The sequence below is a fragment of the Lissotriton helveticus genome, chromosome 11 (genome assembly GCF_964261635.1).
Source record: "Lissotriton helveticus chromosome 11, aLisHel1.1, whole genome shotgun sequence".
In the NCBI taxonomy this organism is placed as follows: Eukaryota; Metazoa; Chordata; class Amphibia; order Caudata; family Salamandridae; genus Lissotriton; species Lissotriton helveticus.
Genome location: NC_136072.1, coordinates 538,307,841 through 538,323,563, shown reverse-complemented (window position 1 = coordinate 538,323,563; position 15,723 = coordinate 538,307,841). Strand labels below are relative to the sequence as shown.

The 15,723-nt window shown below is 45.0% G+C and overlaps 1 protein-coding gene across 3 annotated transcripts in view; it reads right to left on the bottom strand.

Moving 5' to 3' along the window:
* The window catches only part of ANK1 (ankyrin 1), a 1,318,767-nt gene that overhangs the window by 755,071 nt on the left and 547,973 nt on the right, over window positions 1-15,723 (bottom strand). For all 3 annotated transcript variants that reach the window (XM_078666235.1, XM_078666236.1, XM_078666234.1), the window contains 2 exons: window positions 9,089-9,187; window positions 1,881-1,979 (listed from right to left, as the gene is read on the bottom strand). In XM_078666235.1, the coding sequence (XP_078522361.1) occupies window positions 1,881-1,979; window positions 9,089-9,187 (198 nt within the window). The remainder of the gene's footprint in view (window positions 1-1,880; window positions 1,980-9,088; window positions 9,188-15,723) is intronic.

Below are 15,723 nucleotides of genomic sequence, written 5' to 3'. Positions count from 1 at the left end.
TTTTTACGTCCAAGGTGGGTGTCTAAATCAGGCGCTGCCATCTGCTGCTAGCAGCAGAGGTTGGATGGTCGCATTACAAAATCGGCAAGCCGTTCAAGCTCCCCCTCTTTAAGCACTGGCTCATCTTGGGGAAGGAGGCATGACACCTCTGCCCAGGTTGTGCCTTTTATCTGGTCGCAGAGAGCAGGGGCTGTTTATCCAGGGTTCCAGAAACATGTCTGGTGGTGGCCGGCTCCCTACAGCTAGTCAGAGACCACACCATAGTTGGTAAGGATTCAGGTAGCATCTCTGAAGTGCCCTCTGGCTACACGGTTCAATAAATTCCACACTGACATCAGTGTGGGTTTATTGAAAGGAGTAGTTTGGAACCAAACACTCCTATGTTCAGTGAAGCCATCATGATGCTGTGGAACGCAGGTTCCCAACACATGTACTCTCAATAGCTTCACTGGCACTTACAATATCAGGAAGTGGTGCCCAATATTGTAAGGACGTGCAGATACTCAGGCAGATATGTCCTCACCTGTAGTATAGTGCACCCTGTCTTAGGTCTGTGAGGCCTGGTAGAGGGGTGACTTACCTATGCTGCCAGGCAGTGCTAGTTGGCATGGCACCCAAGCAGGGTGCCATGTCGACTTTGTTGTTTTCTCTTTCACAGGGGCTTGCAGGCTGCAAAATCAGAGGCATAGTCCCAGTGAGGGAGGTCCCAAGGGACCCTCTTCAGCTCTCAGGCCCTAGGTACCCAAGGTACCATTTACTAGGGACATACTAGGGGGAAGAAGTACAAATTGGGAGTTTATTTTAGGGAAGAGGCCCTGGCATAGGGCACCTGGTTGGCAGGGACCCAGTGCACTACATTCGAAACCACATCAAAACCAGGCAAAAGGTGGGGTACTAACCATGCAAAAGAGTAACTTTCTCACATGAACATTAACAGGTTCCCAGGATGGAGAACAGAACAATAATGCCCTACAGTAGAGAGTGTCATAAACAAAAGTAAAATAAAACTGTACAGGAAAGGGTTTAGGTTTATCACTAAGTATCATACTTTACTAGATAGTAACCACAATACAACAGAACACATAACCTATGGTAGTGTGAAACAACAAGACCAACACACTCAACAGTATGGACCTAACATACAGCACAACTAAACAATGCTACTTTACAATACTCAGGCTACACAACAAGAGAACACTCAAACCCTACTGTATAGAGCAAACAAAACTACCCGCACAACCAATTACAGCAGAGATTAAAAAGAAAAAAACATTACAACATACATTACAAAACAAAGAAACAGCAAAACCATCAGATCTTATAGAACAGCATGTACAATCCAAAAGAACAATAACTTCTTACAGTACAGAGCATGAGAAGAATCAGGAGGACAATCACAAAGCAACAGAATAGCAAAGTACTGAACAAATAACATTTTATGAATGCAGAAACTGTTTCGAAAGCACTAATTTTCTCTTTCACATTGGTTTTCTCCTATAACTCATCATGTCCACTTGATAACACTTGCCCTTCTCCCATGATGGCCTGGAGTATTGGATTTTCTCCACACTGTAGGCTGACTGACCACTTGGGACTGGTTACATTCCTTTTCTCAAGTGCATGTTTCCCCTTTCACCAGGATGCTGGACAATGGGCACACCATCTGCCTTCTATGCAACCATTGTTGGACGCTGGAAAGTTATGTCCCCTTTCCACCCTATCTAACAAACCTCAGCATTTTCTGGGGTACTGTATTGTCTTCATATAGCATGCTTTCCTTGCCTCAAACCCCCCATTTTCTACAGTGTACAACTTTTTTGCACTGTAGTGCAAGTACTCTGCTCCCGAATTCCACCCGCCCAAAGAAAGCTGCTACTTACCACATTGAAAACATTGGGTGAGGCTCCTCGCTGCAGCAGGACCTTGACGATGGGAAGGTGACCCATGAAGGCAGCTACATGAAGAGGCGTCAATCCAGACTGCAAGGGACAGAGAAGGTCATGAGTTGGGTCTGGCTATACAACAAGAAAGAGACACGGCTATGGGACATTTCAGGCAGTTCGATCAGTTCCGGTAGTGAGAAACAGAAAAAAACTACAAAACAAGACAGAAATAGGCGAGTCTAAACTGCAAGTGATAGAAATGGTTTAAGGAGAGGGCTCAATCTAAAGGGTGCCAGGGTGAGTCATGTGAAAGAGGAGACTTGATTGCAATCAATGGTGGACAGGTCTGTGGGAGGGGTGGAAGAAGAGTGGACAGTTCTAGATTGCAAAAGAAGGACAGCAGTATGGGGGCTCAGTCTACACTGCGAAGCAGAGCTAGGTCTGTGAAAGGGATAGGTCTATGCTACCAAAGGCAGTTAGAACTGAGGAATATGTCAGGCCTGATGTTTAATCTAAAATACAAAAGGGCGGTAATACTATGGAGGAGATGATGGAGAGGGGTCAGGGACATGAGTCAGTAAGTCATCAAAAGAGTCAGGGCTACAGAAGGACCAGGGTGAGTGATCAGTTTAATCTACGAGAGAAAGTTAGATCTGTAACAGTGGCCATCAATCATATTCAGTGTTCCATACAGAGAGCACAGGGAGAGGTGAACCCAAACTACAAGAGAGACTTTGGAACTGGGGAACCAGGTTTGAGTCTCAACATCACCTCACCATCTTGTGATTCTGGGCACATCACTTAATCCCCTGTGCCTCATAAATGAATGTGATCTTGTGTAATGTAACTGGTGGTCATGTCAAGCACTCTTATACCTTTGGGTCGATTTCACGCTATATGAAAAAGCAGCTAAAAAAGACTTGTAGCTACAGGTGGGGTCATGGAAATCATTTGGTCCAGTCTGCAAAAAAATAAATAGGACTATGAGAGGGTTTATCTAATATTAAGGATATACACAAAGGATATCAGCTGTATCTCCAGAAGAGTGCTGCAACCAGAAAAAGGGTTTTAGTAATGTTCATCATTTCCTTGAACTATTTGTGGTCTTGGTCCATGGAGGCAGCCCTATGTAGCAGTGTGCCCTGCTATATATAATCCCACACTGCAGCAGTGATGTATTCTGTAGCTCTAACCAACATGTACAGCAGGAGCCACTGCCACTTTCATTTACCTGTATGGGCAGGACACTGCTACATGCGTTGGCTAGAAACCTGGGTACCCAGAATATATAGCAACTTCTAGTCTCTCAGGAGTGCAACTGTGGTCATTGTTTCTTTACTTTGCCAAAGCGCAGAAAAAGCAAAAGACCCACATATTGGCATAGCCATAGAGAATGTGGGATATACATTAGCTCGAAGTGTAGAGAATTCTTCCTGCAACGTGTGTCAGTCCCAAGTAATTTAGCACCTTTACACTCAGGCAGCCCTCAGTAGGCATAATGCATGGGAGATGTACCCTAAGACCTGGTAAGTAGGCCCAAATCACTAGAGGTGTCAGTTCCTCGAGCACACTGGAACCACCCTTTCAAATGAATGATCTGTGCTTGCTGAAGTCAGACCGCATTAGCAATTGAGTGCAAGTGCAGGTGGCGGTCCTTCCTTAGTGCTGCGGAACCCCCAGTGTTTTCACGAGCACCATCTTAAAACAATGACAACTGCTGACAAGTCATGAGTTATACGTACTCATAGTACTATGGTAGTTTTCCTACCACCAGTTATCTCGATGAGAGCTGAATTGTCCATGGTTTTAGCCGGGCTGCTGGGGCTCATTGAGATGGAATTCATGGATTCGGTGGTCAAATGGCTGATTTGGTCACTTGGCTCCAATTGGCTGAGAGCAAATATACCTGCTGGGGGGCGCAATCATAACCTACTTGTAAATCTCCATTTACGTTGTAACCTACACGTAAAAATTGAAACCTACATGTTTAAATTGAAACCTACCCATTCGTCTCTGCTGTTTCTTATCTGCATGCTTGTCTTACACTGTACAGTGCTATGATACTTTCGGGTCATGTTCACACATTATAAAAATCTCAGTAAATGAAAGATCACATGTTGACGTGTTAGTCCCAGTGTTCGCTTGTGAATCAATTTTGGGACCACAACTCAGTTTACCTAATGTGGGACAAAATATCGAACTCTGTCCTTTTGCATCCCTAAGCATAATACTTAATGGGCAGCCTTCATTTGTGCAACCAAGCCAGTATATGAACCAATAATTTTATACCTCAAACAGGCAGTGTTTGCTTATGAATATTTAGATGCTGTTCATAGACTGCAACCCAGATATTTTGCGAGGTTCCGTAGGGAAGAGTCTTCGGTGAGCCAAGAACCCCTATTGTTATCAGTGTCTGCATTTTCACTGCTTAATAAAAAGGAATCAGTCTGGAAACGTCTCTCTGATAATGTTCTGCTGGAGAAGAGTTGTGACCACCAGGTAATGCCAGGCAAGTGCTATAACTCTCGCCACACCCAGATTACGAGTGACCCGCAGGACTTGTTCAATACAAGGCGACATTACACAGCAGATATCGCCCTCTCACCAGGGCCTAAAATCAGTAACCACCCAACTGTAACTCTTGAAATGCCCCATACACACACATGCCAGTTTCCCAATCAGATGCGGAGACGGTCTCTCAGTTGGGAGTAGACAGCGCAAACAGGGACGCTAAACACACTGCTCTTAATGTTATATTCTCCCCACAGTACAAATCAAGGGGCAACAACAATATACTGAAGAGGCCAACACCCTCTGCCTCCTGCAACATATTCTGTCCTTAATGCACATAACATCTGAGGACATTACCAAGCTATAATTTGAAACACTGCCCCACCTTTCCAACTTAGAACCAACCATAGTAACCTGGGGTCAGAGGGGCTAATAGCCAATGTTCTTAGCAAAAAGTTCGTATTTGCGTAGTGTTTAATTGAACTAAGAACAATAGACCCGAGAAATACCCATACATCCTGCTCCCCAGAATGGCACCTACTGTCGGAAATTCACCAGCTTCTAGTATTCTGAAAGGAGTGGGTAACACAACTAATCTGACATCTCAAAATGCTTCTCAGATTTCCATTAAGCTTGACAGTAACCAAAAAGGCTAGCATATCATTTCATTACAACAGTCCTGAATCACGACGATTGGGGTTTGATTTCTTCCACAATGGGGACCAAATCTACAAACTATGCCTAGCCCGCGCTACAATGCCTCAAGTGGAGCACGGCAAAATAAGAGTGAGCTCACTTTAATATCCTCGAACATTGCAAGTCTAAAGCACATCCTTAACCAACAAGAGCCACTCAACTTCCTAAAATCTGGAGATGTATTATGCTTACAAAAAACCAGGGCTTTAGCGCTGATTCAGTTAGCAGGGTACGACGAGGTTCAACAACCAGCCTCCAAAAGAGAAACACTTTGGTAGACTCTCAGGAGGCCTGTCTATCCATATTTTGGCAGAACTAAAGGTCACATCAACCAAACTCGGCCCAGGGTGTCCCATGCTTCACGTAGACACACTTGGTGGATATCGTTTACATGGTTGTTTTAGTCCCCTTCTTCTAATTAATGTCTATCTAAGTTTGCATGGGTCTGCCAAGATATTCATAGTACTAGACTTCATCGAGGCTCTTGAGTTCTTATGTAAATTTCTAACCAATGAAGTAGGGAGTTTCAACATACCCAAATTGGACAGCCATTTAACAGACAATGAATCCAAGCCGACGGTCCCCTACACTATTAAACAGACATGCTGTCTAAACACGCATAACTTGACTCCCCTGTGGCTCGAGGGTCCTCCTCCTAACGCATTACACACTTTTAAGGATACCTCGACCATAGACTACACGAATGTGAGAAAGTCTCTATTCATTTGCCTGAACACCTTCTCAATAATGGCACACACCGAAAAGCGACTATCTTCCACTGAAAATACAACTAAAACTTGATCAACAAGGAGAGAAACCAATTTATTAGTAAGGAGACTGAGATGGGGCAAGACCCCCTAGCCTGGTTCGGTGAGTGGAATGAATCCTTTGATTTTCAACGTTCTCACTCTGACTTTCTCATATGCATCGAGCCCTACTTCATTTCAGACATCTTAACTGACACAGTTTACTCCGACAAAAGTGGCAAAAGGGTCTCATCTCGAAAGATATCTAGCAGACAGGAGATTATCAAAACTATGTGGTACACTCCTGAATTAAGTCGGTTTTAATGGCGGCCACTTCTCAGTTTAACAGCAATACAAAAAAGGCCTACTGATTGCTATTGTGGTCCACTAAGCAAGGTCATATTGCACCTGAATTGATATACATCCAATCCTTACTTTGTAGTAACAGCCAGGCCAAATATATTAACACCTTAAACAAAGCACCCAGTTATAGAGGGAAGTGGATCAACTACGTATGTGGGCTCTATTCAGATACAGCCATACCTAACATTGTATACAAGGTCCAATACAACCAGCCCAAGGACAGTCTGGACAGATCACCAGTGAGGTCGTTCGAAGGACAATCAAGACATTCATAGAAAAAAGGGTGCTCAGGCTCAACGGCCTTCCAGGCACACTGTTCAAAGCTGATCCTCAATTTTGAGCAGATCTTCATACACCCCTACACAAGGAAAGCTTAGTCAATGCGCAGATCCCTCAATCGTGGAGAGGATACCCCATTTACAAAAAGAGCAATAGAGGCAAGATTGCAAACTATCGCCTAATTGCTCTATTAGACATTGAGAAACAAGGATATGCGAAAATGTTTTTGCATGAACTTGAGGAGTAGACACTTGGAAAGAACTTGACCCCGTTCTATCAAACAGGCTTCCGGCAAAATTCCTCAACCACTGACAACATTGTTGCTCTGGCCTATCTCGATGACAGCTCACTTCAACGTTTCAGACCTCCACGGTTTGCATGCTTCGTGGACTATTCTGCGGCTTTCGACATGGTGGACAGGAACAAGCTCTGGGCCAAGTTTGCAAACTGGGGCACACCTAACCCTTTTCTTAAAGCCATTATTTCTATTTACTCAGATACTTGGGTTCACTTTAAGTCAGGTTGTGAAACATAGCCACGCACTACACACAAACAAGCCGAGTCCTCAAGCAAAGGTGAATATTATCCATAATGTTATTTAATTTTTATTCTGCCGATTTGGGCCATGCACTTATAAAGGCAAACACAATGCCCCATAGGATAGGACCTTACAGACTGTCTATCATTCAGTACGCTGATGATCCCATCATCCTGGACCATCCCAAAATGGCTTGCTCCGCATGCTGAATGAGCTAAACAACTATAACTCAGATAATATGTTGGGGGTTAATGCCGCAAAAACGAAGGTGATGGTCTTCAGGAAACACAAGCACAAATCAACATACAGCTGGAGGCTCGGGGATCTTAAAAATGCACCAACTTCAAACTATAATTATTTAGGCGTCTAGTTCTCAGAGAATGGTAAATCAAATCTTCATTTGAAACATCTCACAGGTAAAGCACCTGTCTTAACATTTGTGTTATGCAAGCTACATAATCTTCTACGTAGTCCATCGACAGAACACATAATAAGAACTATCGAAGCAAAACTACTGCTGACATCTCATACGGGCACCTAGCCTACCCAGGGAAACTGTGCCTAGCTTTCAATAACATTCAGTGTAAGGCGTATAGAAGAATTTGTAATCTTTTGAGGTGCACCCGACAAGAACTGCTACGATTTGAGTTTGGAGTAATAGCACAGGCCCTTGAATGCAAGACCTATTTTCTTAAATATTTTTGTTCTATTCATCAGGCCGAATCTTAAGCCCTAAAAACCACTTTGAAGGAGGTAAAAAGAAAGACAATCTGTGGGCCCTACACCTACATGCTGCTGCATAGGATCTGAAAGTTAACCCGGAAGCAATGGTGACGATGACTCCTGTTACAAGAGAGGGACTAAAAAAAACAAATTATAGTGCTATCCCAAGAGGCAAATTTAGATTAAAAAAAAGAAAATAGAATCAGCCGTCTATGCTTCCTCGATTACCAAATTGTACGATGGTACAAGAATGCAACCATACCTGTGCTTGGCCCTCAGCAGGGAGTGGGAGTTATGCACCCTGCGTGCTTAATTTATTGTTCTTCCAATACACGAGTTGAGAAATCGGCACCTGTTATAACTGAATGCAGATTCTGCTATTATAAGAAAGAATCATAGCTGCACTTACTCTGCTTCTGTCCAGAATCCTTACCAGCACAACGCACTTATTGAAACCAATGTTTTTAAATTATGAAACTCTAACGTACAAATAAGCCCAGACCGCTGTTTGAGGATTACCACCCTCATGGACTAAGCCCAATTTGGCAGGTTTATGTATAAAACATCCAACGTCATCAACCTAAAGGAGTAGCCATGGCTCACAGTAAACAAAGGAACTATGTGTCAAAATAGAACCTCTTTTGAGCTATGTATAGGTTGCCCAGGTTTTAATTTAAATTTTTTATTTTTCCTCATTAATTTTAGTTGGTTTTATTGTGTGTTGTATCAATTTTAAGTAATTGAATCAATACATTATTAATTCATTGCATCAGACAAGGATAATGCCATACTAGAAACTTTAACAGGCAATAATCTATATCGAATTAAGACTGCATAAATTAAAACTGGAAGCTATGTAAGAGGCAGGTATATACTACTAGGCAGAAAGCTATGCGCACCAAAGATCAATTTAGGCAAAGTCTATGTCACACCCTGTACAATACTACCAAATCTGTTGTGATGCCATACCACTGGCAGATTGCGTGCTATTTAAATGTCAGGTAACAATTACAGGATCAGCCACGGTGGTATATCAAATAAGTGTTCCATCATGCAAGATTTAAGGCTCGGAACTCATTCAGGCAAATGGCTTTATCAAGCAGACAGTAATATCAGATGGAGAACAAGACAGAGTAGAATAATAGAGAAAGAGATCGCAGACAGCAGGTTACATTTGGCTGAGAGCAAAGCCAGCTAATAGTGGATATCCGATGGACTACTGTCAGGGAAGGTGATGCCAGGAAGAGTGGTAAGGAATCACAGAAGATTCGGCGTGCAGATATGGTTACAGTAGGCACAGGCTGCAGTGGGGGGAGCAAGAAAGAAGGAGAGGGGTGCTAGAGCTGTACCTCTGTGACCGCGTCGATGGACGCCCCCGTCTTTAGAAGTAGTTCCATCACACGGATATGATTTTTCTTACAGGCAATGTGCAGCGGCGTGAAGCCATTCTAAGGAGAAAAACAGAGGCATATCAATATTATAATCCATCACGAGCGATAATACTGTCAGAATACACAGCACATCATTAATGACAACAGTGTATGATGTGGTTGCAGATACATCAGTGTACATTATGCTTCAAAAATGGAATTGCTGTACCCTGAGTCATGCAGGCCACTTGAGTTTGATATGGGTAACTGATGACATTAGCATGTTTTGTGCATCAAGATATGGGATCAATTCGCACTCTGATACAATGGCAACCACCCAATGTGTGTTGAGAATCAACGATAGCCTCATCGGTGTGAATCATTGAAGCCCTTCAGCGCAATATAACTAAAAGATTAAGTTGTTAGAGTTTGCAACGATCCATTCTTGACATGAGTGTGTGCTGCGAGACAAAGTTGACATGTGTGACATAAATACATAATTAAATCATTAGTATGTGCTAAAAAACGATGATGCTCAAATCTTAATATGCTGAGAATTAAAGATGATTTCCACTTGTGCGATAACTACATGACCAGTGCATTTTCCGAATCATCGATGACATTGGTGTGTAGTGAGTCTATCTTGACTACTGTAATGAGTAGATGGTGATATTGTTACACTGTGTTGTGAGTTAGTAACCGCATTACCAAGTTATGCTGTGCGTCATTGATGACATCAGGATACACTGTGAGTTGACCATGGACACAGGATGGGTTGTGAGTTAATGGTGACCATATCAGTATGTGCTTTGAGTTGATGATAAGGTAGGCTGCAGCTCATGGTATTTTCAATGAGTGTTGTGAGTCAGTAATGGCACTAAGGGCTGGTGTATGTTAGTGAAAACTTCAGAGCATAGTGTGAGTCAATACTTCTATTTTGAAGACAATCTGTGAGTCAATAATGGCATTGCCCATGTGTGTTATGAGTCGTTAATGCCTGCCATGGCCTGCTTATTTATTAATTAGAAACAGTTTACTTACCTATAACAGAAGTTGCAGCTTGATGCTATTTTAAAGTCGCATCCTCTCCATAAACTAGTTCTCCACCCAGGATGCCTGGTCAGGGGTATTAAGAGCTATAACAATGCAATTTCAAAACCACCTCTGTGGATGACAGACCCCGGATGACTAGAGGAGGAGACTGATCAGCGTGCTGGCAAGTTCTCTTGGTAACCAGGGAAATCCAAGGGTTCTGTTACTACTGAAAGCGTTTTACCTTGACAGATGTTTTGAAAATAGCAATATAGCCCAAATACCCCTGCCTATTAAGGTATCAACATGAGGCTAATTTGGTGCTTGGCTGTTCTTGCAGCTGGAATAATTTCTCCACACAATTTGTTCGGTGTGAATAGAGGCAATGTCCATAAATGTCGGTTTCAACGTAATAATAAGAAATATATTGGAATTGTAGAACGTTTTAGACATGGTAGACTTTTATTAGGTCTCGGCAACGAGAACTATTGTCGCCGAGTAAGCTCGCAAGGGAGTACAGAGCGGTGCACGAGCCGACCAGGGTCTGTGGACGCGCACACACAAAGGCAGGCAGGCAGGCACACACCAGACACACACAGACAGACAGACACACGCACACACACGCACACACACACGCACACACACACTCCCTCTCTGCCGCCCCCCCTCTACCCCCACTCACCGGGCTCTTTCCCTCCGCAGCGAGTCAGGCAGCAGGCAGGCTCGGTGTCTTCTCCGGCGATCTTCAGCTGATGTGCACGCTCACGCTGCGTCTCGTGCGCGCCCACCACGCTGTTTCGCGCCTGTTGATCCTCAACTCCTTCTAACCCGGATTCTAAATGACTATTTCTTGGTTCTCTAACTCCACTCTGTTGATTCGTAACAAACTGATATTCAGCACATTTCACAGTCTCGCTTTTGCTTCTCATAAATACAATAAGATTATTTTAAGCAAATGTCTACCCTTCTTTTGGTCCTGTGCCTATTATGCTTCGGACTATAGAGTTTTAGAACGTGTGGTGGAAGATTCCATGATATCGGCGGCGGGCACAGTGCAGAGTGAGTGTGCAGAGTAGTGAGTGCAGAGTAGTGAGTGCACAGTAGTGAGTGCAGAGTAGTGAGTGCAGAGTAGTGAGTGCAGAGTAGTGAGTGTGCAGAGTAGTGAGTGCAGAGTAGTGAGTGCAGAGTAGTGAGTGCAGAGTGAGTGTGCAGAGTGAGTGTGCAGAGTAGTGAGTGCAGAGTAGTGAGTGCAGAGTAGTGAGTGTGCAACGTAGTGAGAGTGCAGAGTAGTGAGTGTGCAGAGTAGTGAGTGCAGAGTAGTGAGTGCAGAGTAGTGAGTGCAGAGTAGTGAGTAGTGAGTGCAGAGTAGTGAGTAGTGAGTGCAGAGTAGTGAGTGCAGAGTAGTGAGTGCAGAGTAGTGAGTGCAGAGTAGGGAGTGCAGAGTAGTGAGTGGTGTGTGCAGAGTAGTGAGTGCTGAGTAGTGAGTGCAGAGTAGTGAGTGTGCAGAGTAGTGAGTGTGCAGAGTAGTGAGTGTGCAGAGTAGTGAGTGTGCAGAGTAGTGAGTGCACAGAGTAGTGAGTGCAGAGTAGTGAGTGGTGAGTGCAGAGTAGTGAGTGGTGAGTGCAGAGTAGTGAGTGGTGAGTGCAGAGTAGTGAGTGGTGAGTGCAGAGTAGTGAGTGCTGAGTAGTGAGTGCAGAGTAGTGAGTGCAGAGTAGTGAGTAGTGAGTGCAGAGTAGTGAGTAGTGAGTAGTGAGTGTGCAGAGTAGTGAGTGTGCAGAGTAGTGAGTGCAGAGTAGTGAGTGGTGAGTGCAGAGTAGTGAGTGGTGAGTGCAGAGTAGTAAGTAGTGAGTGCAGAGTAGTGAGTGGTGAGTGCAGAGTAGTGAGTGCAGAGTAGTGAGTGGTGAGTGCAGAGTGGTGAGTGCAGAGTAGTGAGTGCAGAGTAGTGAGTGCAGAGTAGTGAGTGCAGATTAGTGAGTGCAGAGTAGTGAGTGCAGAGTAGTGAGAGCAGAGTTGTGAGTGCAGAGTTGTGAGTGCAGAGTAGTGAGTGCAGAGTAGTGAGTGCAGAGTTGTGAGTGCAGAGTTGTGAGTGCAGAGTAGTGAGTAGTGAGTAGTGAGTGCAGAGTAGTGAGTGCAGAGTAGTGAGTGCAGAGTAGTGAGTGCAGAGTAGTGAGGGCAGAGTAGAGAGTGCAGAGTAGAGAGTGTGCAGAGTAGTGAGTGTGCAGAGTAGTGAGTGCAGAGTAGTGAGTGCAGAGTAGTGAGTGCAGAGTAGTGAGTGCAGAGTAGTGAGTAGTGAGTGCAGAGTAGTGAGAGCAGAGTAGTGAGTAGTGAGTGCAGAGTAGTGAGTGCAGAGTAGTGAGTGCAGAGTAGTGAGTAGTGAGTGCAGAGTAGTGAGTAGTGAGTGCAGAGTAGTGAGTAGTGAGTGCAGAGTAGTGAGTAGTGAGTGCAGAGTTGTGAGTGCAGAGTTGTGAGTGCAGAGTAGTGAGTAGTGAGTGCAGAGTAGTGAGTGCAGAGTAGTGAGTGCAGAGTAGTGAGTGCAGAGTAGTGAGTGCAGAGTAGAGAGTGCAGAGTAGAGAGTGTGCAGAGTAGTGAGTGTGCAGAGTAGTGAGGGCAGAGTAGTGAGTGCAGAGTAGTGAGTGCAGAGTAGTGAGTGCAGAGTAGTGAGTAGTGAGTGCAGAGTAGTGAGAGCAGAGTAGTGAGTAGTGAGTGCAGAGTAGTGAGTGCAGAGTAGTGAGTGCAGAGTAGTGAGTAGTGAGTGCAGAGTAGTGAGTAGTGAGTGCAGAGTAGTGAGTAGTGAGTGCAGAGTAGTGAGTGCAGAGTGAGTGTAGAGTAGTGAGTAGTGAGTAGTGAGTGCAGAGTAGTGAGTAGTGAGTGCAGAGTAGTGAGTAGTGAGTGCAGAGTAGTGAGTGCAGAGTAGTGAGTAGTGAGTGCAGAGTAGTGAGTAGTGAGTGCAGAGTAGTGAGTGGTGTGTGCAGAGTAGTGAGTGCTGAGTAGTGAGTGCAGAGTAGTGAGTGTGCAGAGTAGTGAGTGTGCAGAGTAGTGAGTGTGCAGAGTAGTGAGTGTGCAGAGTAGTGAGTGCACAGAGTAGTGAGTGCAGAGTAGTGAGTGGTGAGTGCAGAGTAGTGAGTGGTGAGTGCAGAGTAGTGAGTGGTGAGTGCAGAGTAGTGAGTGGTGAGTGCAGAGTAGTGAGTGCTGAGTAGTGAGTGCAGAGTAGTGAGTGCAGAGTAGTGAGTAGTGAGTGCAGAGTAGTGAGTAGTGAGTGTGCAGAGTAGTGAGTGTGCAGAGTAGTGAGTGCAGAGTAGTGAGTGGTGAGTGCAGAGTAGTGAGTGGTGAGTGCAGAGTAGTAAGTAGTGAGTGCAGAGTAGTGAGTGGTGAGTGCAGAGTAGTGAGTGCAGAGTAGTGAGTGGTGAGTGCAGAGTGGTGAGTGCAGAGTAGTGAGTGCAGAGTAGTGAGTGCAGAGTAGTGAGTGCAGATTAGTGAGTGCAGAGTAGTGAGTGCAGAGTAGTGAGTGCAGAGTTGTGAGTGCAGAGTTGTGAGTGCAGAGTAGTGAGTGCAGAGTAGTGAGTGCAGAGTTGTGAGTGCAGAGTTGTGAGTGCAGAGTAGTGAGTAGTGAGTAGTGAGTAGTGAGTGCAGAGTAGTGAGTGCAGAGTAGTGAGTGCAGAGTAGTGAGTGCAGAGTAGTGAGTGCAGAGTAGAGAGTGCAGAGTAGAGAGTGTGCAGAGTAGTGAGTGTGCAGAGTAGTGAGTGCAGAGTAGTGAGTGCAGAGTAGTGAGTGCAGAGTAGTGAGTGCAGAGTAGTGAGTAGTGAGTGCAGAGTAGTGAGAGCAGAGTAGTGAGTAGTGAGTGCAGAGTAGTGAGTGCAGAGTAGTGAGTGCAGAGTAGTGAGTAGTGAGTGCAGAGTAGTGAGTAGTGAGTGCAGAGTAGTGAGTAGTGAGTGCAGAGTAGTGAGTAGTGAGTGCAGAGTTGTGAGTGCAGAGTTGTGAGTGCAGAGTAGTGAGTAGTGAGTGCAGAGTAGTGAGTGCAGAGTAGTGAGTGCAGAGTAGTGAGTGCAGAGTAGTGAGTGCAGAGTAGAGAGTGCAGAGTAGAGAGTGTGCAGAGTAGTGAGTGTGCAGAGTAGTGAGGGCAGAGTAGTGAGTGCAGAGTAGTGAGTGCAGAGTAGTGAGTGCAGAGTAGTGAGTAGTGAGTGCAGAGTAGTGAGAGCAGAGTAGTGAGTGCAGAGTAGTGAGTGCAGAGTAGTGAGTAGTGAGTGCAGAGTAGTGAGTAGTGAGTGCAGAGTAGTGAGTAGTGAGTGCAGAGTAGTGAGTGCAGAGTGAGTGTAGAGTAGTGAGTAGTGAGTAGTGAGTGCAGAGTAGTGAGTAGTGAGTGCAGAGTAGTGAGTGCAGAGTAGTGAGTAGTGAGTGCAGAGTAGTGAGTAGTGAGTGCAGAGTAGTGAGTAATGAGTGCAGAGTAGTGAGTAGTGAGTGCAGAGTAGTGAGTGCAGAGTAGTGAGTAATGAGTGTAGAGTAGTGAGTAGTGAGTGCAGAGTAGTGAGTAGTGAGTGCAGAGTAGTGAGTAGTGAGTGCAGAGTAGTGAGAGCAGAGTAGTGAGTAGTGAGTGCAGAGTAGTGAGAGCAGAGTAGTGAGTAGTGAGTGCAGAGTAGTGAGTGCAGAGTAGTGAGTGCAGAGTAGTGAGTAGTGAGCAGTGAGTAGTGAGCAGTGAGTAGTGAGTAGTGAGTAGTGAGTGCAGAGTAGTGAGTGCAGAGTAGTGAGTGCAGAGTAGTGAGTGCAGAGTAGTGAGTGCAGAGTAGTGAGTGCAGAGTAGTGAGTAGTGAGTGTAGAGTAGTGAGTAGTGAGTAGTGAGTGCAGAGTAGTGAGTAGTGAGTGCAGAGTAGTGAGTAGTGAGTGCAGAGTAGTGAGTAGTGAGTGCAGAGTAGTGAGAGCAGAGTAGTGAGTGCAGAGTAGTGAGTAGTGAGTGCAGAGTAGTGAGTGCAGAGTAGTGAGTGCAGAGTAGTGAGTAGTGAGCAGTGAGTAGTGAGCAGTCAGTAGTGAGTAGTGAGTGCAGAGTAGTGAGTGCAGAGTAGTGAGTGCAGAGTAGTGATTAGTGAGTGCGGAGTAGTGAGTAGTGAGTGCAGAGTAGTGAGTAGTGAGTGCAGAGTAGTGAGTGCAGAGTAGTGAGTGCAGAGTAGTGAGTGCAGAGTAGTGAGTGCAGAGTAGTGATTAGTGAGTGCGGAGTAGTGATTAGTGAGTGCAGAGTAGTGATTAGTGAGTGCAGTTTAGTGAGTGCAGAGTAGTGAGTAGTGAGTAGTGAGTGCAGAGTAGTGAGTAGTGAGTGCAGAGTAGTGAGTAGTGAGTGCAGAGTAGTGAGTGCAGAGTAGTGAGTGCAGAGTAGTGAGTAGTGAGTGCAGAGTAGTGAGTAGTGAGTGCAGAGTAGTGAGTAGTGAGTGCAGAGTAGTGAGTGCAGAGTAGTGAGTAGTGAGTGTAGAGTAGTGAGTAGTGAGTAGTGAGTGCAGAGTAGTGAGTAGTGAGTGCAGAGTAGTGAGTAGTGAGTGCAGAGTAGTATGTAGTGAGTGCAGAGTAGTATGTAGTGAGTGCAGAGTAGTGAGAGCAGA